The 22,587-nt window shown below is 49.8% G+C and overlaps 1 protein-coding gene and 1 long non-coding RNA gene across 2 annotated transcripts in view; one reads left to right on the top strand and one right to left on the bottom strand.

The window, feature by feature from the left end:
• Positions 1–820: 820 nt before the first annotated feature.
• On the bottom strand, positions 821–14,811 carry FSTL3 (follistatin like 3). The gene is made up of 5 exons (XM_083484179.1): positions 14,265–14,811; positions 6,870–7,055; positions 4,052–4,267; positions 2,717–2,944; positions 821–1,616 (listed from the first exon to the last, which is right to left on the bottom strand). The coding sequence occupies exons 1-5, from the start codon at positions 14,323–14,325 to the stop codon at positions 1,564–1,566; spliced, it is 744 nt and encodes a 247-aa protein (XP_083340305.1). The 5' UTR covers positions 14,326–14,811; the 3' UTR covers positions 821–1,563.
• LOC310697639 overlaps positions 3,165–22,587 on the top strand; it is a 57,648-nt gene continuing 38,225 nt past the window's right edge. Inside the window, exon 1 of the long non-coding RNA XR_014521126.1 lies at positions 3,165–3,394. This is a non-coding gene — a long non-coding RNA (uncharacterized lncRNA). The remainder of the gene's footprint in view (positions 3,395–22,587) is intronic.

Raw genomic sequence — 22,587 nt, 5'->3', positions numbered from 1 at the left:
CTTTCTTTCTTTCTTTCTTTCCTTCCTTCCTTCCTTCCTTCCTTCCTTCCTTCCTTCTTTCCTTCCTTCCTTCCTCTCTCTCTCCTTTCCTTCCTTCTTTCCTTCCTTCCTTCCTTCCTTCCTTCCTTCCTTCCTTCCTTCCTTCCTTCTTTCTTTCTTTCCTTCCTTCCTTCCTTCCTCTCTCTCTCTCTCTCTCCTTCCTTCCTTCCTTCCCCCCCTCTCTCCCTTTCTCTCTCTCCTTCCTTCCTTCCTTCCTTCCTTCCTTCCTTCCTCTCTCTCTCTCCCCCCCTCTCTCTTTCCTTCCTTCCTTCCTTCCTTCTTCACACACACCCCAAATTACAGGCGAGTGAATCAAATGGGGCCTAACGCTAGCTTCTCCTCAGAGTAATCCCACTGAAGCTAATAGCTAGGACTAACACAGCTGCATCCATATCAATGCCTAATTTAGCTGGATACATTCCTCAAACAGCGAGCCAGCCTGTTTTCCTGCCAGCCTAAACTTTGGAACTGCCTGCCACTGGATATCAGGCAGGCCTTCTCAGGGTCCTCTTTCCGGCACCTGCCAAAAACGCCACGTTTTTGTTTAGAAATGCTTGCCCATCTTATAAATACATTTAGAAAGTTGCTGTGGGTTTTAATCTGTCGTTCGCTTGCTGCTATTTTAACTTAGAGGAAAGGCTGGTTATAACAGAGATTGTGTTGCAAACCACTTGGTGATCTTTGGATGAAGGACTGTGGATAAATTTAATTTCAACCAATCATTAATAATAATCATCATAATAATCTGTCAGGTAAAAGAAGCGTGTAAAGAGATCAGGACACAAAGGTATTTTTTTGTTTTTGTTTTTATAGAAAATAGGCTTTTTAAAAAAATGTAGAAAGAGAACAAGAAACAACATATTTTTAAAAAACAACAACAACAAGCTTATGAGGCACTCGGTGTGACCATAGTGGTGAATTTAAATTAGAGAGAGATATATACGTATATATATATTTTTAAAGGCTAAAAACTGGTAATGTGTCCGGGTGAGTTCCCGCCCCAAAGTGTGCCTATTGGCTTGATCCCTGTGATGTCACGGAATGTTTGTGGGAAGAGTCAGCAACGGGATGTTAACAAACGGCGCGGCTTTGGGAGTTGGGGCGGGGCCTGAATTTTCCGCTCAGCACAGAGAAAGGATCGTAGGGCAAGGATAGGGTGTCGCCGAGAGGCAAACAGAGAGCAGAGAACCCCATACTGATCTGAGCTAAGCTGCTAGACCTCAAGAACTGCAGTCCCGGCTTCCCCCTCGCTCTCACAATGTGGAGTAGATCTCCCCCCGCACTATTGGAGGAGCATTCTGCAGAGTGGTTGGGTGTCCAAAAGAAGAAGGAGGAGGAAAAACTGGGGCAGATATGCTTAGGTTACATCAGCCGAGATATCTATCTATCTGTCTATATATATATATAAATAAGGCTGTCGTCGTCTTTTGGTCTTAATAAATATCAGATATATACGGTCTGTACATCGTTAACAGATAATGCCCCAGCGTGTCGTCGGGAGTCAGATAGACCACAAAGGCGGGTTCAGATGTAGTTTTCCTCGGCTTCATCTGTGTCCAGCGGGTATCGGTTCGGGGCTAAGGGAGGAATCAAAACAGGAGAGGGCAAGATTCAGGATTTGCACAGAAGGGCACCGTCAGGGTGGGCGACGAACGCAGAAATCACTCTCTGCCCACGAAGAACTTACAACCTGGACTGGTGACTGGGAGCAGCCGCCAAAACCACATAACACCGGTCCTGAAAGACCTACATTGGCTCCCAGGACGTTTCCGAGCACAATTCAAAGCGTTGGTGCTGACCTTGAAAGCCCTAAACGGCCCAGGATACGTGAAGGAGTGTCTCCACCCCCATCGTCCAGCCCGGACACCGGGGTCCAGCTCCAAGGGCCTTCTGGCGGTTCCCTCCCTGCGAGAAGCCAAGTTACAGGGAACCAGGCAGAGGGCCTTCTCGGTGGTGGCACCCGCCCTGTGGAACGCCCTCCTACCAGATGTCAAAGAGAACAACAACTACCAGACTTTTAGAAGACATCTGAAGGCAGCCCTGTTTAGGGAAGCTTTTAATGTTTAATAGGTTATTGTATTTTAGTGTTTTGTTGGAAGCCGCACAGAGTGGCTGGGGAAACCCAGCCAGATGGGCGGGTTATAAATATTATTATTATTATTATTATTATTATTATTATTATTATTATTATTATTATTATTATTATCCTGCAGGGGAAACGCCTAACTCGCCGAGGTTTGAGACCCTAGGCACACTGGGGCTGGAGCCGACCTTCTGATCAGCAAGTCCTAGGCTCTGTGGTTTAACCCACAGCGCCACCCGCGCCCCTTAGGACATCCCTATTTTCATTGGGGAAATGTTGGAGGAGATGGAGTTACACAACCCCAGAGCCAAGTAACTATACAACCTTTAGAAGACATACAGTTAATTGGGATATGCAGAAGATATTAAAAATGAATTTAAGGAACCGCGGAAAGAGGGGGAAGGAAGTCAAGCTTTGAAACGTCAGAATGATCGCGAAATCAGTGAAATGTATTAATTTGAAAAAGCATTGGTAAAAATAAATAAATCAGAAACCGGGCAGCTTTTTGTAAATCTGGGACTGTCCTTGGAAAATAGGGACTGAATTGTTGGCCTTCCTCAGAGTTTCAGGTCCCGACCCCGGGGTGAAACCTACCTGCGCAGCTTCCGTAATGTCGGACGCCGATGGACCGCCCCAGGAAGCAGGTAGCTCTACGGAGGTGGCAGGTGGAGGGGTACGTGACGTTGTTGTTCCCGCAGATCGCGTGGTCAATGTCGGTGGGGTCCGGGCAAGGGGCGGCCCGGCACATGACGCAGTGGGCGCTGGCGGTCTGGTCCACGACACACGTGTGGGTCCCGGGACACACCACAGTGGAGCACGATTCTGCACAAGGGGACACACACACACAGACATCAGAGAAATAATAATAATAATAATGATGATTTATTATTTATACCCCGCCCATCTGGCCGGGCCTCCCCAGCCACTCTGGGCGGCTTCCAACAAAATATTAAAATACAATAATGCATCAAACATTAAAAGCTTCCCTGAACAGGGCTGCCTTCTAAAAGTCTGGTAGTTGTTCTCTTTGACATCTGACGGGAGGGCGTTCCACAGGGTGGGTGCCACCACCGAGAAGGCCCTCTGCCTGGTTCCCTGTAACCTCACTTCTTGCAGGGAGGGAACCGCCAGAAGGCCCTGAGGAGATGGACCCTGGTGTCCGGGCTGGACGATGGGGGTGGAGACGCTCCTTCGGGTATAATGGGCCGTTTAGGGCTTTCAAGGTCAGCACCAACACTTTGAATTGTGCTCAGAAACGTACTGGGAGCCAATGTAGGTCTTTCAGGACCGGTGTTATGTGGTCTCGGTGGCCGCTCCCAGTCCCCAGTCTAGCTGCCACATTCTGGATTATCTGTAGTTTCCGGGTCACCTTCAAAGGCAGCCCCACGTAAAGCGCATGGCAGTAGTCCACGGATCAAGATCAGCTGGAACTTTGGGCGAGCTGTCGCCGCTTTCTGTCATGAAATTCTACTCAATACAGCAGTACCTTGGTTCTCAAACTTAATCCGTTCTGGAGGTCCGTTCCAAAACCAAAGCGTTCCAAAACCAAGGCATGCTGCTTTCCCATAGAAAGGAATGCAGAACGGATTTTAAACTTTTTAAACGAACGCCGCAACCCCAGAAGTGAGTGTTCCGGTTTGAGGACGTTTTTCGGAAGCCGAACATCCGACGCGGCTTCCGATTTGGCCCTGGAAGCTCCCGCAGCCAACCGAAATCCATGTCTCGGTTTTCGAATGTTTTCAGAAGTCGAACAGACTCCTGGAACGGATTACGTTTGAGAACCAAGGTATTGGCGCAAGCCACGGTTTGTTCGATAACCTGCCGGACCACTTGCGGTTCGGTTTAACAAACCATAGTGACTAGAGCGCTTGTGCTTTTTGTTAGTCAAACTTTGGAAGATGGGAGCTTGGAGCAGGGAGACCAGCTTACTTTTGCACCGGCCTTGATACATGACTTCCAGGTCGGGTTGTCCTCTGCATTTTGCCGTCAGAAGCTCGCATTCGTCTCGGTAGGTGAAGCCATCGGATCCGCACACCTGAAGTTTCCGGGAGAGGTTGGAGCAATCTGGGGCGCAGCTGCAGTGCGGACGCCCGTATTTCATTTTGCAGACTTTTCCCGGACCGCAGTCCACACCTTCGCAGGTCTCTGAGGAAGGAGGAATCGAGAGGTTATTATTATTATTAATCCGAAGCACGGCAGAGCACTTGAATTAAAAGCCGCAGCAAGCAAAAGGAAATGGAGAGAAGCAAAATCGTACCCTCCGACATTTCTCCGGTGAGAATAGGGGCGTCCCGTTCAAATAATGATAATTTTACTCTTTATACCCGACACATCTTACTGGGTTGCCCCAGCCAATCTGGGCAACTTCCAACACACATAAAAAACGTAACAAAACATTAAACATTTTAAAAAATACCTTCCCTATACAGGACTGCCTTCAGACGGCTCAGGGGTCAGATAACTCCATCCCCTCCAACGTTTCTCCCCTGAAAAGAGGGACGTCCTATTCCATCCCCTCCAATGTTTCTCCCCTGAAAATAGGGACGTCCTATTCCATCCCCTCCAACGTTTCTCTCCTGAAAATAGGGACGTCCTATTCCATCCCCTCCAACGTTTCTCCCGTGAAAATAGGGACGTCCTATTCCATCCCCTCCAACGTTTCTCCCCTGAAAATAGGGGCGTGCTATTCCATCCCCTCCAACGTTTCTGCCTTAAAAATAGGGACATCCTATTCCATCCCCTCCAACGTTTCTCTCCTGAAAATAGGGACGTCCTATTCCATCCCCTCCAACGTTTCTCCCCTGAAAATAGGGACGGCCAATTCCATCCCCTCCAGCGTTTCTCCCCTGAAAATAGGGACGTCCTATTCCATCCCCTCCAACGTTTCTCTCCTGAAAATAGGGACGTCCTATTCCATCCCCTCCAACGTTTCTCCCGTGAAAATAGGGACGTCCTAAGGAAAAGCGGGATGTTCCGGGGCAAATCAGAAACTGTGACAGCTTCTCAAAATCAAGGACTATTCCTGGAAAATAGGGACACTGGGGGGGGGTGTCTGGTATTTAAGCAGAGGTCAGACGGCCAAGAGCCCGGGATTTTTCAGTTGTGATTCCTGCATTGCACTGGGTCAAGTATTCCCTAAAATTCTACACTTCTCTTAAAAATGACGCAAGATTGCAGTCCTCATGACACCCCTGGGACAAGTTGGAGGGTCTGCAAAACTGGGGTTTGCAACGATGTGCTTGCGGCAAGCCCGAAAACTTGGTTTTTGCAGGAGAGGGGACTTTCCACGGAGAGCTTTTTCTCGCACAATAGGCGCCCCTGTTCCTCCGCCGGCTTCCGTGACATGAAAACAAGAAGTCAGAGAGAGGGAAGGATCTGTCTGGGGGAGGCAGCCGGGATGGGGGGGAACCCCTGCAGTCTGTGGGGAAGGAGGGAGAGTCTCCGGAGACAGAGGGGTGCATTATGTCGGAGGGGCACCCCGGGGCAAAACAAAAAAAGTCTGGCGGAGATGGGAGGGGGGCGAGACGCACAGTCCCCCCCTTGGAGACGTGGGTGGGCACTCTCTGGCTGTCTGGGAAAATGTCACCCCCCCAAGGCAAGTCTGGGGGTGGGAAAAAGCAGCCCCCGTTTTCCCGGCAGAGTCCTGCCGCGCAAGGAGGGCGCAAAGAGCCAAATCTAGGGTTGCCATATTTCAAACCGTGAAAATCCGGATGCAAAAGTTATTGAGATTGTGTTTTTTTCCAGGGTTTTCCCCCTCCTGACAGCTCAGGGCAGGAGCTTCTTAATCTCTCGGTCGCGGGTTCGAGTCCCGCAGCGGGCAAAAGATTCCTGCATATTTCAAACAGTGAAAATCTGTTGAGCTTTTTTGGGCAAATTCCAGGGGGCAGGGAATAGTTTTTGAACTATTGTTAAGGAACACCTGAGATTCTTAAAGCCTAAATCTAAAGTTGCTTGATTTATTTAGTTGTGGTTCTCTAGTTTTTTACTTTAATTTAGTCTTTTATATACTGCATGTGTTTGGATTATCGATGTATTTTGCCCTAAAACACAGCAGCCCTCCTTGAATGCGCTCTCTGCACTAGGGGACTGATGGACAACGTTGCTATACCAATATGTCTCCTTGCATTCGTGGTGGCGGCAATCGAGGCTGATAAATTGGGGCGAACGCAGTACTGCCCAACCAGACTTGGGTGGAAACTACGCATATATATAAAAAAAGACTGTGAAGATGCTTTTTTAAAATAAATAAATAGATTAAATATATAAATTGAATTTGCCATTAGCTCACCACCGCCACCTAGTGTCAGATTAGTATAATGCGCTTAAAACACACTTAAAAACGACCGCTGCAAAGCAGATTAAAAACATTAGCAGGATTTTAAGAGCAAATGCTATGGATAATACGGAGAGTTACAATATGTGGATTATGAAATAATCTGCACTCGAAGATGCGATGGTGGGAGGCCGGGAGATTTAGAAAAAATCCCAATAGACGGTTATGCAGCTGGCCTTGTCGTAATTTTTCTGTTTCGTAAAACCAAATGAAAATGATTCTAAAAATGAAAATAAAAGACAGTTGAAACGTTTTATTTGCGGCTGTAGTCTGCCCTCGGCCAAAGAGGGCCACTTGCCTTCCTTTTCCCCCTTTGCTCTGGCGCCACCTACTGCTGGCTCCCAGCTTCCACGGCGCCTTCATAGTGGTGGCCCCTTGCAATTTTTTTATTTTTTTTAAAGAAAGGTCCTCTACCTTTGCAAGGGTGACAGGTCACAAGCCCCAGGATCCGGAGGAGGCTGATCTTGTTGTCCGGGTGCGAGGCGTTCGACCAGGCCATGTCCGTGCTGCCGTTGGCGCAACACTCCTCCCAGCTCACGCCGGTCCGGACGATCATGGTGCATTTTGCCTCGCGCCCTTGCTGCAGCCAGCAGATACCGCCTGTTTGGGAAAAAGGGGCCGTGAGAACGGAATATCGGCTCTTAAGAGATCGGTTAGCTCGCGGAACTGACCGCCACATGACTGGCCAGCTTACGTGGCTTAGACCAGCACCCTGGCCTCACAGCGGCCAAACGCCCATAAAATAACCTAGGAGTTCAGATAGACTGATCCTGGGTCTGGAGGTTTCATAAGAACATTGGCAGAGGCTGCTGTTACAGGCCTAACTAGTCCAGCAACCGGTACTCACCATCTCTTGATGTTTATATCTATTACAGTGGTGCCTCGCAAGACGAAAAGAATCCGTTCTGTGATTCTCTTCGTCTAGCGTTTTTTTCGTCTTCCGAAGCAAGCCCATTGACGGATTAGCGGATTAGCGCTATTAGCGGCTTTTAGCGGCTTATCTGCTGATCGGATCAGCTGATAAACTGCTTAGCAGCTTAGAAAAGGGGGGGGGGAACCCGCAGGAACTCGCAAGACATTTTCGTCTTGCGAAGCAAGCCCATAGGAGATTCGTTTTGCGAAGCACCTCCAAAACGGAAAACCCTTTCGTCTAGCGGGTTTTCCGTCTTGCGAGGCAATCGTCTTGCGGGGCACCACTGTAGAACCAGTGCTTTTTTGGGGGGGACCCAGGGGTACGCATACCCCTAAACATTTTGTGAATCTTTGTACTTTTGTCCATTTACTGTATTTATTTCCCCCCCCCCGGTTTGAACTATAAAATGGTGGCTTTCTTGAGTCAAAATGAGAGTACCTCTAAACATTTTTTAAGAAAAGAAGCACTGATGATGATTATTATTTACCGTATTTTCCGCTCTATAAGACGCACCAGACCACAAGACGCACCTAGTTTTTGGAGGAGGAAAACAAGAAGAAAAATATTCTGAATCTCAGAAGCCAGAACAGCAAGAGGGATCGCTGCGCAGCAAAAGCAGCAATCCCTCTTGCTGTTCTGGCTTCTGGGATAGCTGCACAGCCTGCATTCGCTCCATAAGACGCACACACATTTCCCCTTACTCAGGGGTCTGCCACCTTTAAGACAAAAAGAGCCACTTGGACCCGTTTCCGAAGGGAAAAAAAACTGGGAGCCGCAAAACCGGGAAGGTGACGTTGGGACGGTGCGTGACTAACGCACGCACCGCCCCCATGTGACGTCACAGCCAGTACAGTGCCCGCCACAGTGGGGAGTGTTGGGGCGCACAATGCGCCTCCTCCCCTCGCTAGTATCCGCCCCGGAGCCGCGGCAAAGGTGTAAAAGAGCCACATGCGGCTCCGGAGCCGCGGGTTGCAGACCCCTGCCCTTACTTTTTAGGAGGGAAAAAGTGAGTCTTATAGAGCAAAAAATACGGTATATACCACCCTATAACCAGGGGTATCAGGGCAGTTCACAGAATAAAATCAAGATATGAAACCACAAAATACCTCATAAAAATATAAACCACAACCCGGTAGCCTGCCCTGCCCCCAGAAAAACACACATTTTTAAAGGGCATAGGAGATCTACAGTGGAGATAGACTGCGCTAGGCTACAGAAGTTCTACTTTCACGGCCTTGACTATTGGCAGACTTTGAGTAAGGGCGTTTTGTGGTTTTCCAAGCAATCAGCAGGATTCGCCTATTATTCCCGGTAGCTAGTTTTCTGTGGAGCTTCCATTCTCAGGAGCAGTCTATCATCAAATACCCTAAGTGCTTAGGGTTCCTCGTTTGCATGGCGGTCCTTTTTAAAACCAGCTTTTTATTTCACGGCAATGAGGGCCAGAAACTTGGTTAGGCGTTTCGGGTTGGAAGAGCTAGCCGGGAAGCGAAATCTTAAGCGCATTTCTGCACAGAACAAATGATAAAAAAAAGAAGAATCACTGGCTATTCGTAGATATACTTCGACGTTAACAAAAAAAATCAGCTGATATGATATAAAACATGCGTAGGCAAACTTAAGGCCCGGGGGCCAGATCCGGCCCAATCGCCTTCTCAATCCGGCCCGCGGATTGTCCAGGAATCAGCGTGTTTTTACATGAGTAGAATATGTCCTTTTATTTAAAATGCATCTCTGGGTTATTTGTGGGGCATAGGAATTCGTTCATTTCCCCCCCAAAATATAGTCCACAAGGTCTGCGGGACAGTGGACCGGCCCCCTGCTGAAAACATTTGCTGACCCCTGATATAAAACAATAAATTTTGGTTAAGCGACAACAGGTTGCAATTCTAGTCTGGGAGTTGTCGAATTTAGCGCAGAGCACTAGACTCTGAATCTTACGGTCTTGGGTTCGAGTTCCAACTCGGGCGGAGATTGCAGGGGGTTGGATGACCCTGTCGGGACCTCGCTCGCCACAGGCCTTCCAAACAAGCTGGCGAGGGCTGACCCCCTCATTCTTGCCCCCCACCCACAACAAGCCTGATCTCACCCCCCCAAAAAAACCCCTGGACAGACAAACTGTGCTTTGTTTGGCTCTTGGAGTGAAAGATCAGGCCTGAGCGTGTGAGGTCTGTCTGGGACTTCTGATTTGCCCGCCACCCCCCCCCCCAGTGCTGATGGCATCCTCAAACCTAACCGCCCCCCCCCCCCCGAAAAAAGTACTATCCAAGACAGCCGGCGGCAAAGCAACCAGCCAGCTGGCAGCCGATTCAAAAGGCTGTTTGTTCCTTAATCTGGTGAACGAATCGTTCATTTTTTTGGAGAGCAAAGCCCCCCGGGCCATTCCTGTCTGGGGTGCCCCAGACGCTCCCACGTTTCAGGAGGGAGAGGGCGGGGGGAAAGCTTTCCCATCCCACCCCCAAGGCTCCTCAGTTCAGGAGAGGTGCCCTTTTTCAGTGTTATAAGAAAAAAAACAGCTCTTTCTCCCCTGTACAGAGTCCTTATGTAGGTTCTGTTGCAGGAATTTATGTATAGGGGTTTTTTTGGGGGGGGGGTTGCCCCTCCAGCAGATATCACGCACATGCAGCCCACTACCAAAACCAGCACGATCGCTTTTGTGACTTTTGTGCTTTGTCCCCACAAAACACTTCATCGCAGTTTCTTCCTATCTATTCAAAGGGCCTTTGCTGCACGATACCAAATGTAAGAATTCACTGATCAATGTATCTCTGTATCGGCTCACTGGGAAAACTTCAGAAATTCATATAGACATGTGAGCTCAGCTCCTCAGCAGCCCCTCTGCCTGAGTGATTATCCCTGGCATCCTGATACCTGAGTGCCAGACAGGTAGCCATTCCAGAAATAACAAACCCAGATGGAGACAAAAGGGTGTGATGAACTTGGCTGGGAAACAGAGAAATGTAAATATATTTTTTGTTATACTTGATGGGTGTTTGGTGGAGGGCAAGGGGAACCATGGGGCAGGGTCCAGGATGCTCAGACTACGGCCACCAGACCTCCCCTTTCATGATGTAACCGTGATGTATGAGTTATGTAGTTTGCGGGGTGTAACATGGGGATTAGCAGCTAATAAAAGTTGGGGTTCTCTTTTGTTTGGGGCTTCCATCTTGTTCCACCTTGTGGCAGGTGGGAGTCCTGTCGCGACAGTCTTCAATCAAGACCAAGCCTCCTGGCTGCTGTTTTGCTCTGGTATTCCTGGCTGGTGTCCTTGTTTTTTGTCTAAGGGAGCCCTCAGATTTCTCTGTTAACAGTTCTCTGTCGGTAGGAGAAGGACACGGGTGGTGATGTGGGTTAAACCACAGAGTCTAGGACTTGCCATTCAGAAGGTTGGCAGTTCGAATCCCCACGACAGGGTGAGCTCCCGTTGCTCGGTCCCTGCTCCTGCCAACCTAGCAGTTAGAAAGCACCTCAAAGTGCAAGTAGATAAATAGGTACCGTTCCGGCGGGAAGGTAAACGGCGTGTCCGTGCGCTGCTCTGGTTCGCCAGAAGCAGCTTGGTCATGCTGGCCACATGACCCGGAAGCTATCTGCAGACAAACACCGGCTCCCTCGGCCAGTAAAGCGAGATGAGTGCCGCAACCCCAGAGTCGGTCACGACTGGACCTAATGGTCAGGGGTCCCTTTACCTTTACCTATCGGTAGGAGAACATAACAGAGGCCAATGTTATAAGAAAAAACTGCTTCTTTTTTCCTTTATGGGGTATCCAAGAGCTCATATAGAGTCCTTACGTAGGTTCCCTATCGGTAGGAGAAAATAACAGAGGCCAAGCAGAAAATATTGAGAAGCAAAGCGGCTAGTAAGCCTGATCTTTTTAAATCTGTTGCAGGGAGAGAGGAAAGGAACCCTGAACATTGGTGTGCAAGCTCTTATATAGACTTCTGAAATTGCCTCCCCTGTAGCTCAAGACCACCCCCCAAAACCTCACGCATACACCACAGAAAGAGGTGGTCCCCAGCAGAAATTAGAGTGTGTTGCTTCTCTCCTGTCTGCCAGGATACCTGATCATACCTTATCAATTGCCTTTTCTGGGCAGCCTGGCCATTCCTTGGAGATAACACTTAGTTCCTGAATTTCTTAGGCATATTGATAACTTTGCTCAGCTTAACAGATACTTGCCAGGCTGTATTTGCAAAGGGAGGTGTGAGCCCCTATAGTCCAAAGAAAATTGGAAGGCTTTCCCCATTTCCTTCCTCCTTGCAGAGAAATATTTGAGGTCAATTTTGCTCTCCTAGTCTATTGCAGACACATGGTTTGTATGTGTTTGGCTTGTACGTTTATGAACATTTAATTATATATATATATATATAAGACCTTAGAATTCCTAGAACAATCAGCAGCAAGGACACCTTCCAGAGCCTTTTTAATTGGAGAGCTGTTTAATTTTGAAGCCGCCGGTCCTCATGCTTCTGCAGATGGCAGAACACACCCAGCTGGGTCTGCCAACCTGCCAGGGTCTCGGCAGATACACAGAATCAAAGATTTGGGGTGTTTACACCCAAAGGTTGTCCAGCCTAACCCTCTGCAACGACGCGCCCTCCTCCAAGTGTCCCGGTTTTCCCGGGACAGTCCTGGAATTACAGACAGGGTTGGGCTAGCTAGATGGCCCCTGGGGGCACATTCCAACTCTGTTGTTTTATGGTGCCTTTAAATCCCAAGCAACTGCAGGGCTGTGCCTGGAGAAAGACAGCACGCTTGTTTCCTTCTCTGGAGGGCAGGACTCGAACTCGTGGCTCCAAGTTACGAGGAGGGAGCTTCTGACTCAACGTCAACATTGCTTTCTGAGAGCAAGAGCTGTTTGATGGTGAAATGGGCTCCCTCGGGAGGTGGTGATGGAAGGTTTTTTTGCAGAGATTATTATTATTATTATTATTATTATTATTATTATTATTATTATTATTATTATTCTTACCCTGCCCACCTGACTGGGTTGCCGTCCGCCACGGAGAGGGGTTTCTTAGGTGTTTAAGGGCACATAGCTGGTGGCTTTGCAGAGCACCCAGTATTTGGGTGGCTGTAGAACCGCAATCGTCTCCCTGCGCCTAACCCCCCCCCCAAAAAAAACCCCTTCCTTCCCCCTCCAACATGGGTAGCTCAGTGGGCAGAGCCTGACACTCTTAATCTCAAGGTTGCGGGTTCGAGTCCTACACAGGGCTGAAAAAAATTCCTGCATTTCACGGGTCCAACCCTTTCGATTCTACGATAGGATTTGACCCGCATCATCCGCTCTGGGGACGTCTGTTTCCCCAGTTCTAAATGCCTTTAATTCAGGAAAGGGGCAGGAGCATAATGTGCTAGCAATTCAACCGAATTACAGAGGGCCTTCTCGGTGGTGGCCCCTGCCCTGTGGAACGCCCTCCCACCAGATGTCAAAGAGAAAAAGAACTACCAAACTTTTAGAAGACATCTGAAAGCAGCCCTGTTTAGGGAAGCTTTTAATGTTTAATAGGTTATTGTATTTTAGTGTTTGATTGGAAGCCGCCCAGAGTTGCTGGGGAAACCCAGCCAGATGGGCGGGGTAAAAATAAATTTATTATTATTATTATTATTATTATTATTATTATTATTATTATTATTATTATTGGAAGCCCTCTTTTGGCCGCAGGAAACTCTCAGCCCCAAAGAGAGCTTGAAACTCTAGACATTTTGCTGGGGGTGGAGGGAATAAAATAAAATTAAGCATTTTGCCTGCAGGTCTGTCTGCCTGCCTGTCTGACTTGGCCCCCTTTTCCCATCAAAGAGCGACGTCTTGTGCAATTTCACCAGAAGAAGAGTCTCGACCGCAGGTAAGCCCTGTTGAAAGATTAAGTTCCCCACTTCAAAGGAAGCGTCTCCACCTGGTTCAGGAGCTCGGATTCCAGTCTCGCCATGCCTCCCCAAACACCGAAGGGAGGCATGTTTTCGCTTAAAACATCCCATAATTTGCAAACGGGGAAATCAGCGCACAGATTCAACTGCTCAGAACCCTCCGATCCATCGCAGGCAACCCTAAAATCCAGGTCTACATCCTCCCAGGACTTTGGGCTCCTTCATTTAATTAATTTATTTGATCAGGGCAACAGCAAAAATACAGGAGGCTCCTAATCTCTTTCACAGTCGCCTTCTGCAATCCCCTAAAAGCTTGGGTTGGTTATTGATTAATTTTTTGTGTTTTTGATACTGTAATTTTAGGGAAGCTTTTAATGTTCGATGCATTACTGTATTACAATATTTTGTTGGGTAATAATAATAATAATAATGATGATGTAACAGCGCAGAATACTACTACTACTACTACTACTAATAATAATAGTTACAGATAGGTAGCCGTGTTGGTCTGCCATAGTCAAAACAAAAAAATTCCTTCCAGTAGCACCTTAAAGACCAACTAAGTTAGTTCTTGGTATGAGCTTTCGTGTGCAAGCACACTTCTTCAGATACACTGAATAATAATAATAATAATTTTAATAATAATAATACACTGAAGATACACTGAATAATAATAATAATAATAATAATAATAATAATAATAATAATAATAATAATTTGGCCCACCCACATCCATTCTAGGGAGTCAGAACTGGGTTGGGACTGACTCCCGAAAGTTTTTAAACCAGTCCAGCGATCCTGCTTGAGTCCCGCACTCTGCACATGCTCCGACGCCCTCTTTCCCATCCCACCCGACGTTCTAAGCGCCGGGGGTCTTGGGGAACACCCGCGTTCCCTTGTCCCCGGGGAGGCCTGGGAAACCACTCCACCTCGGGGTTTCCTTGGGCTCCTAAAACCTTGAACCTGGAAGGAAAAGGGGGTTGGGGGCGTTGCTTAAAGCACGGCACCCCATTCCCCCCCAAAATGCGCTTACCTGAGAGGGAGCCCCCGCCGGCAGCGCAGAGCGCGCTCAGCAACAGAAGGCAGAACTTCATGGCGAGGCGCAAAGGGAGAGAAATCCACAGGGGAAAAGAAAATTTGGAAGCGTCCAGGAAAGTTCAGATTTTTGTCTCTCCGAAGCAGGAGCGAAGTCTCAGCAGAGGGCAGGCACCTAGCTTGGGAATAATCCGGGGTCCTCTTTGGCACTGCCTTCCCGGGAGAGTGTTTCTCCCCGTTTTAAGAGCACCCCCGTCTCTCCTCTCCCCGCGTCTCTCTCTCTCTGTGTGAAGTGTGTGAGGGTGACTGTAACAGTCTGAATCATAGCTCCACGGGAGGCGGTGTCGAGGGCAGCCAGTAACGTGTCTGGGGAGTGTATTGCGCCCCAGGCCAGCCTGAATGCGGCCAAATCCGGATCGTTAAGAGAAGCATCAATAACGCGCCCTCCCGGGTCGTGGCGCACGCCTGTGCGCTCCAGTTGCGCGCGATGGGAGAGAGAGGCGGCGCAGCCGGCGACGCGCGGCGCTCCTCTTCCCTCTCCCTCCTAAACATCTGGATTGGGAAGATTAGCATCCTCCTCATTCCCAAAATTTTCCTTCCTGGAAATGCTTCTCCAAACTCCGCGCGCCGCAGAGAATCCTCTCTCTCTCCTTTTCTGTTTTCCTCTCCCTTTCCAATGTCTGGGGTTTTGGGAACGCACCAAAAAACCGCCGCCTCGCAACTGTTTTTGAAACCTCTCCAGCGTGGCGACTCGTCTTGGTTTTGCAATCCGGAAGCTTGGACGGAGTGGGAGGCATAGTTCCAAAGCGCCTTCCACCAACCCAGCCCCTTCCAGAGACTCCCGGAAACTGTAGTTTCCTGGTGCTGGGAGTTATAGCTCCGCACGTGGGGCGAACTACCGCAGTCTGCTAAGTGCAGGCTCCGTTTAGGGCAGCCGTGTCCAAAGTCCGTTTCGCGGGCCCGCTGGTCCATTTATTTTGGCCCCTGTGGTCGTATATGTCCTGGGGTAAAATCCTTTAAAAAAGCTCAGCAACTTTGGGGTAAAATCCTAAAAAAAATAATCAACAAGTTTGGTCGGCCCTCAAGCACGTTCCTGGTTTGGGCACCCCTGGTTTAGGGAATCTGTGGCATTGGATAATTTGCAAACCGACCCCTTCCCCAGATGTACTTTGCCCCTTAGGAATAGGGTGGCTTGGGTCCCTGATTTGGCCTTGACACAAATATCCAGCCCCCCCCCCCGGTCTATTTGCATGCTTAAAGGTAAAGGTAAAGGGACCCCTGACCATTAGGTCCAGTCATGGCCGACTCTGGGGTTGCGGCACTCATCTCGCTTTATTGGCCGAGGGATCCGGCGTACAGCTTCTGGGTCATGTGGCCAGCAGGACTAAGCCGCTTCTGGCGAACCAGAGCAGCGCACGGAAACGCCGTTTGCCTTCCCGCTGGAGCGGTACCTATTTATCTACTTGCACTGGTGTGCTTTCGAACTGCTAGGTTGGCAGGAGCAGGGGCCGAGCAACGGGAGCTCACCCCGTCATTGCGGGGATTCGAACCGCCGACCTTCTGATCGGCAAGTCCTAGGCTCTGTGGTTTAACCCACAGCGCCACCCGCGTCCCTTCATTTGCATGCTTAGAAGCCAACTAAAGGGGGGGGGGAGTGGGGACCAAAATCGGATGGGTCAGAGTTCACTGCAATGGGGCTGTGGCAGCAGCATATTCAGCTACTCAGATCCAGATCATAGAAGCATAGAATTGTAGAATTGGAAGGGAGCCTCATGGGAGTCCGTTCCACTGCCGAACAGCTCTTCCTGTCAGCAAGTTCTTCCTGCTGTTTAGTCGGAAGCGCCTTTCCTGCAACTTGAAGCCATGAGTTCGAGTCCTACCCTTCAGGCCATCTTTCCGCAGAGACCCGCCTGCCTGCCCTGTGCCATGTTTAGCAGGTATCTTCCTGTGCCCTGCTTCCTGTTCTGCCACCAAGAGAGAGATGTGGCTGGCACTGGTTGACGTGAGAACAGGGACTTTTCAGCGATGGCCCCGTCCCAATTTGGAAACTCCCCAAAGGAGGATTCGATTGGTCCCTGCTCTGTGCCAGCATTAAAGTGAAGACATTTCTGCCTTGCAAACCTATTCATTCGTTTCAAACCCTGCTCATTTGTGAACTTGCCTTTCCATCAGGTCGACTGATTGCATTTATATTCCACCTTCTTCCCCTTCTCAAGGAGCTCCAGATGTCTTGCACAGTTCCCTCCCTCCGCATTTAATCCCACAACCCTGTGAGGCGGGTCAGACTGAGAGGCAGGAACTGGGCCCCCAAAGCTGCACCCAGTGATCTTCACAGCCACTGAGTGGTGATTCGAACTCAGGTCTCTCACAGGTCCACCGCCATACACCACACAAGCGCTCTTTTACTGACTTGCCTTTGTGCAAATTTCAGGCTGCTTTAGAGCAGTTGACCAAACATAATAATAATAATAATAATAATAATAATAATAATAATAATAATAATAATAATAATAATTTATTATTTATACCCCGCCCATCTGGCTGGGCTTCCCCAGCCACTCTGGGCAGCTTCCAAAAGAATATTAAAATACTATAATACATCAAACATTAAAAGCTTCCCGAAACAGGGCTGCCTTCAGATGTCTTCTAAAAGCCTGGTAGTTGTTGTTCTCTTTTACATCTGGTGGGAGGGCGTTCCACAGGGAGGGTGCCACCACCGAGAAGGCCCTCTGCCTGGTTCCCTGTAACTTGGCTTCTCGCAGTGAGGGAACCGCCAGAAGGCCCTCGGCGCTGGACCTCAGTGTCCGGGCAGAACGATGGGGGTGGAGAGCGCTCCTTCAGATATACTGGACCACCTTGCAGACTTTGCGTGGATTGTATGGATGTAGAAGTTGTTGTTGTTGTTTTGGAAACACGTTGTGCAGTTGCTTTTTGTTCCCTTGCAGAACTGGATCAGACAAAAGGGAGCCCAGCCCCCTGGCCAAATACCCCTAAGAACCTTGGAGTGCGGATAGACTGCAACTGTACCTGGAGGTTCCGTAAGAGCAAGGGGGGAAAACCCCGGCTTGCTGGATCAGGCCTAAGCATTCCCACTCGTCTAGCGTCCTCATCTCAGGGTGCCCCTTATGAGAAACCCGAAGGCAGGATCCGAGCGCAAGAATCCGCAAAACCGAGGCCAACGGGTGCATTCTTCATAACCCTCTTTGTATTAGGTCATTTCCATGTCCCGGTTTCCCAAGAAAGCTTCGGTGCCAGATGTTTCGAGAGCAGCCAAGCCTTTGGGAGACGGAGGGAGGGGATTTGCAGATGCAATGAAAGATAGCTTGCCTTTGCCGCGTGAGTGTGTGTCTCATCAAATCCTCGAGTTCAGACCAAACTCTAGGAGGGCGGTTTTGTTATGTCTGCCTGCAGGCGGGAGTTTCCAGTGAAATGCAGGAAAGAAAATGCAAAATTCCACACCCTACCAGACACACACAGCAGCAGAGAGAGAAAAACCGCAGCCGATTAAATTTCTGCTATGGCTAAGTTGGACCGAAATCCCTCCTGACCCAGTTTCCCTCCTCTTTGGAAACAAGGCCCATTCCCTCCCAATTTTGACGAACCTTTCAAGGGAGCAGACTGGGTGCCGACTCTGCAGGAAGAGTAAGAGTCCCTTAGCATATGGTGTTTTGTTTTTTTGAAGCTGGGGCTCCAAGACATCACCTTGCAAACAAAGGTCCGTATAGTTCAAGCCATGGTTTTCCCAGTAGTGATGTATGGAAGTGAGAGCTGGACCATCAAGAAGGCTGATGGCCGAAGAATGGATGCTTTTGAATTCTGCTGCTGGAGGAGACTCTTGAGAGTCCCATGGACTGCAAGGAGATCAAACCTCTCCATTCTGAAGGAAATCAGCCCTGAGTGCTCCCTGGAAGGACAGATCCTGAAGCTGAGGCTCCCAGACTTTGGCCACCTCATGAGAAGAGAAGACTCCCTGGAAAAGACCCTGATGTTGGGAAAGATGGAGGGCACAAGGAGAAGGGGAAGACAGAGGACGAGATGGTGGGACAGTGTTCTCGAAGCTACCAGCATGAGTTTGACCAAATTGTGGGAGGCAGTGGAAGACAGGAGGGCCTGGCGTGCTCTGGTCCAGGGGGTCACGAAGAGGTGGACATGACTAAACAACAACAACAGCAGCAAAAGGAGCCCGTAGTGGGAATGGCGAGGCAAAAGACCCCGGGCCCAAGCACACATGCATATTGTATAAAGGCGCAAAGCCCTTCTTTCGCACCCGGCGAAACATAAATATTTTTTAAAAACTGGGGAACGGCGCGCCACCTCCCCATGACTTCTGAGCCTCCCCCAATCTCCTCCCCCCTTTGTTTTGACTGATCAGGAGACAGTACTTGGGAGTCGCAGTGTTTCCCAGTGTTTCCCAGAGCCAGTGTGGTGTAGTGGTTAAGAGCGGTAGTCTCGTAATCTGGGGAACTGGGTTCGCGTCTCCGCTCCTCCACATGCAGCTGCTGGGTGACCTTGGGCCAGTCACACTTCTCTGAAGTCTCTCAGCCCCACGCACCTCACAGAGTGTTTGTTGTGGGGGAGGAAGGGAAAGGAGATTGTTAGCCGCTTTGAGACTCCTTCGGGTAGTGATAAAGCGGGATATCAAATCCAAACTCTTCTTCTTCTTCTTCTTCTTCCCGGTTTTTTAAAAAACTCTGCGCATTTATGTTTCACAGGGTGCGAAAGACGGGCTTTGCACCTTGCCTGGCAGAGAAGCCGCGCACCTTGCGCCCTTCCTGGACAACGGCTGCTTGCCCGCGATTCCTGAGCCTCCCCGATCAGTCAAAACAAAGGTGACAGGAGATCTGTACCGCCGGATGTCCCCGGTTCCCCCGTGGTGGCGGCAGCAAGCAGCTCCTGAAGCCAGCCAGAGCCAACGGTGCTACCAGGCTGGCTGAGGCTGCCGCTGCCATGTTTCCCGGGGACAGATTTGCAAATCCGGGGACATTCCGGGGACGGAATGTGTCCGGGGACAGATTTGCAAATCCGGGGGCTGACCCCGGGAACTGGGGACATCTGTTAACCCTACCTTAGCGGATCAGATACACAAAGAAACTCCCTCCCACAGGAGACAGAGGGATAATAATAATAATAATAATAATAATAATAATAATAATAATAATAATAATAATTTATACCCTGCCCATTTGGCTGGGCTTCCCCAGCCACTCTGGGCGGCTTCCAAAAAAATATTAAAATACTGTAATACATCAAACATTAACAGCTTCCCTAAACAGGACTGCCTTCAGATGTCTTCTAAAAGTCTGGTAGTTGTTGTTCTCTTTGACATCTGGTGCGAGGGCGTTCCACAGGGAGGGCGCCACCACCAAGAAGGCCCTCTGCCTGGTTCCCTGTAACTTGGCTTCTCGCAGCGAGGGAACTGCCAGAAGGCCCTCGGCGCTGGACCTCAGTGTCCGGGTAGAACGATGGGGGTGGAGACGCTCCTTCAGATATACTGGACCGAGGCCGTTTAGGATGCCTGCCAATTTGGGTGGCCTGCTGCCAACACCTTCAGGGCGCTTGACCTAGATCTCCTGGTAGCTCTCAAAGCCCTTTGTCTTTCCAGGCATATTGGAAGCCAAGCGGTAAATCTGCGCCAAATGGAGCCTCCAGGCCTCAGGTGCAGTCTACCTTGAAAACGCAGGCAGGTACACTGGGAGGCGGCAGAAGGGAGCGGGTCGTTTCGAGAGCTTCCCACAAGGCCATCTGGCAGACAGGCCAGCCAGCCGGACTAGACTTTTGTGATCCAGGCAGGCTTTCTGTTCATCCTTAGGAGATTTGCAGTCCCCCCAAATCCCCTAAAGTCCTAGCATCAAGAGATTGAAAACCCAGACCAAGAGAGAGAGAGAGAGAGGAGCAACCAGGCAGAATTTTGCAGGCTATAAAAGGAGAAAAGTAGAGCGTCGCATTCCAAGAGGGTTTGCGTAGGATTTTCCTTTTCCAAAAAATGACGCAGTTTCGCCGTTGCCGGGCGCATCGAGTGGCGGCTTTCTCTCGGTTCGGGGATAAACAAAGACCCTCAAGGCGGTACATTGGATTAAGTCTGGGGCTCCCAGGCGATCTGTAAATTTAATTTCCTCCTCTCCATTTCTAATTCTCCCCCTCTGCTTTCCCCTTTCCCCCATCAGTAATAATAATAATAATAATATTTATACCCCACCCATGTGGCTGGGTTTCCCCAGCCACTCTGGGCGGCTTCCAACAGATTAAAATACAATAATTAATCAAATATTAAAAACTTCCCTAAACAGGGCTGCCTTCAGGTCTCTTCTAAAAGTCAGGTAGTTGTTTATTTCCTTGACATCTGAAGGAGGGAGGGCGCCACCACCGAGAAGGCCCTCTGCCTGGTTCCCTGTAACCTCACTTCTCGCAGGGAGGGAACCGCCAGAAGGCCCTTGGAGCTGGACCATCCGTTTGTGATTTGGGGAAGGAAGGACGTCCACAGAGAAATTTGTACCCATTTCCACTTGTGATTCTGCCCAACATTTCCCCTCCAACGTTATTCACGCTAGCAGGAGAGTTTGTGCGAATGTTTTCCTTCAAAATGACCTTCACGGATTGGAGAGCTGTGCCCAAGCTGGTAAAACGAATTTCGACAGGGGCAAATGTCAGGTTTTTCACTTAGGCAGGAAGAACCAGATGCACAAATATAAGATGGGGGACACCTGGCTTGCTAGCAGGACATGTAAAAAGGATCTAGGGGTCTTCATGGACCACAAACTTGATGTGACCAGCAAAAAAAGCTAACGCCATTCTAGGCTGCATCCACAGAAGTCTAGTGTCCAGATCAAGCAAAGTCATAGTCCCAATTTATTCTGCCTTGGTCAGACCACACTTGGAATAATGTGTCCAGTTCTGGGCACCACAATTTAAGGAGAATATTGACAAGCTGGAAGGAGACCCAAGATGATCAAGGGTCTGGAAAACCAAGCCTGATGAGGAACGCTTGAAGGAGCTGGGTACGTTTAGCCTGGAAAAGAGGAGACTGTGAGGAGATATGAGAGCCATCTTCAAATATCTCAAGGGCTGTCACATGGAAGAGGGAGCAAGGTTGTTTCCTCCTGCTCCGGAGGTCAGGACTCGAACCCGTGGCTTCAAGTTCCGACTCAAAACATCGGGGAGAACTTTCTGGTGGCATTCGGCAGCGGAACGGACTTGAGGCAGTTTGCAGCTACGATTTTATTTCCTTTCCTTTGTCCCCCCCCCCCCCCGTCAAAGGTGTTGGACGCGATTCCTTCCCTCGCACATTTTCCCTTTACGACAACCCTTTCGAGGTACGCAAGGTTGGCTCAAGGCGAGCGATGTCGATGTTTAGGTGATTACCTAGTATGTGTCCGTGGGACGCGGGTGGCGCTGTGGGTAAAAGCGTCAGCGCCTAGGGCGTGCCGATCGAAAGGTCGGCGGTTCGAATCCCCACGGCGGGGTGCGTTCCCGTTGCTCGGTCCCAGCGCCTGCCAACCTAGCAGTTCAAAAGCACGTCAGAGTGCAAGTAGATAAATAGGGACCGCTTACTGGCGGGAAGGTAAACGGCATTTCCGTGTGCTGCGCTGGCTCGCCAGATGCAGCTTTGTCACGCTGGCCACGTGACCCGGAAGTGTCTCCGGACAGCGCTGGCCCTTGGCCTCTTAAGTGAGATGGGCGCACAACCTTAGAGTCTGTCAAGACTGGCCCGTACGGGCAGGGGTACCTTTACCTTTAGTATGTGTCCAGGACGCGGGTGGCACTGCGGGTTAAACCACAGAGCCTAGGACTTGCCGATCAGAAGGTTGGCAGTTCAAATACCCATGATGGGGTGAGCTCCTGTTGCTCGGTCCCTGCTCCTGCCAACCTAGCAGTTCGAAAGCACGTCAAAGTGCAAGTAGATAAATAGGTACCACTCTGGCGGGAAGGTAAACGGCGTTTCCGTGCGCTGCCCTGGTTCGCCAGAAGCAGCTTAGTCCTGCTGGCCACATGACCTGGAAGCTGTACGCCGGCTCCCTCGGCCAGTAAAGCGAGATGAGCGCCGCAACCCCAGAGTCGGCCACGACTGGACCTAACGGTCAGGGGTCCCTTTACCTTTTAGTATGTGTGCAGGAGATCAAACATGAGAACAGCTTTTCCCCGGGGCAAGGGGTTGTTCCTCCAGTCCCAACCAATCCTGCAACTCCTTAAGGGGACCATGACATGCCTGGGAGGTCGCCCCAGCCCTCCTGGCCTCGTCCCTAACCACTGATAGTCCCTGTCCCTTTTCCAGATGCATCTTTCCTCAGAAAGGGGCGAGGAAGGCTGGCACATCAGGACACAAT

The sequence above is a fragment of the Podarcis liolepis genome (assembly GCF_965112155.1).
Source record: "Podarcis liolepis genome assembly, chromosome: 18".
Lineage (NCBI taxonomy): Eukaryota > Metazoa > Chordata > Lepidosauria > Squamata > Lacertidae > Podarcis > Podarcis liolepis.
Note: the sequence above shows the minus strand (reverse complement) of the source record. Positions and strands in the feature narration are given on the sequence as shown.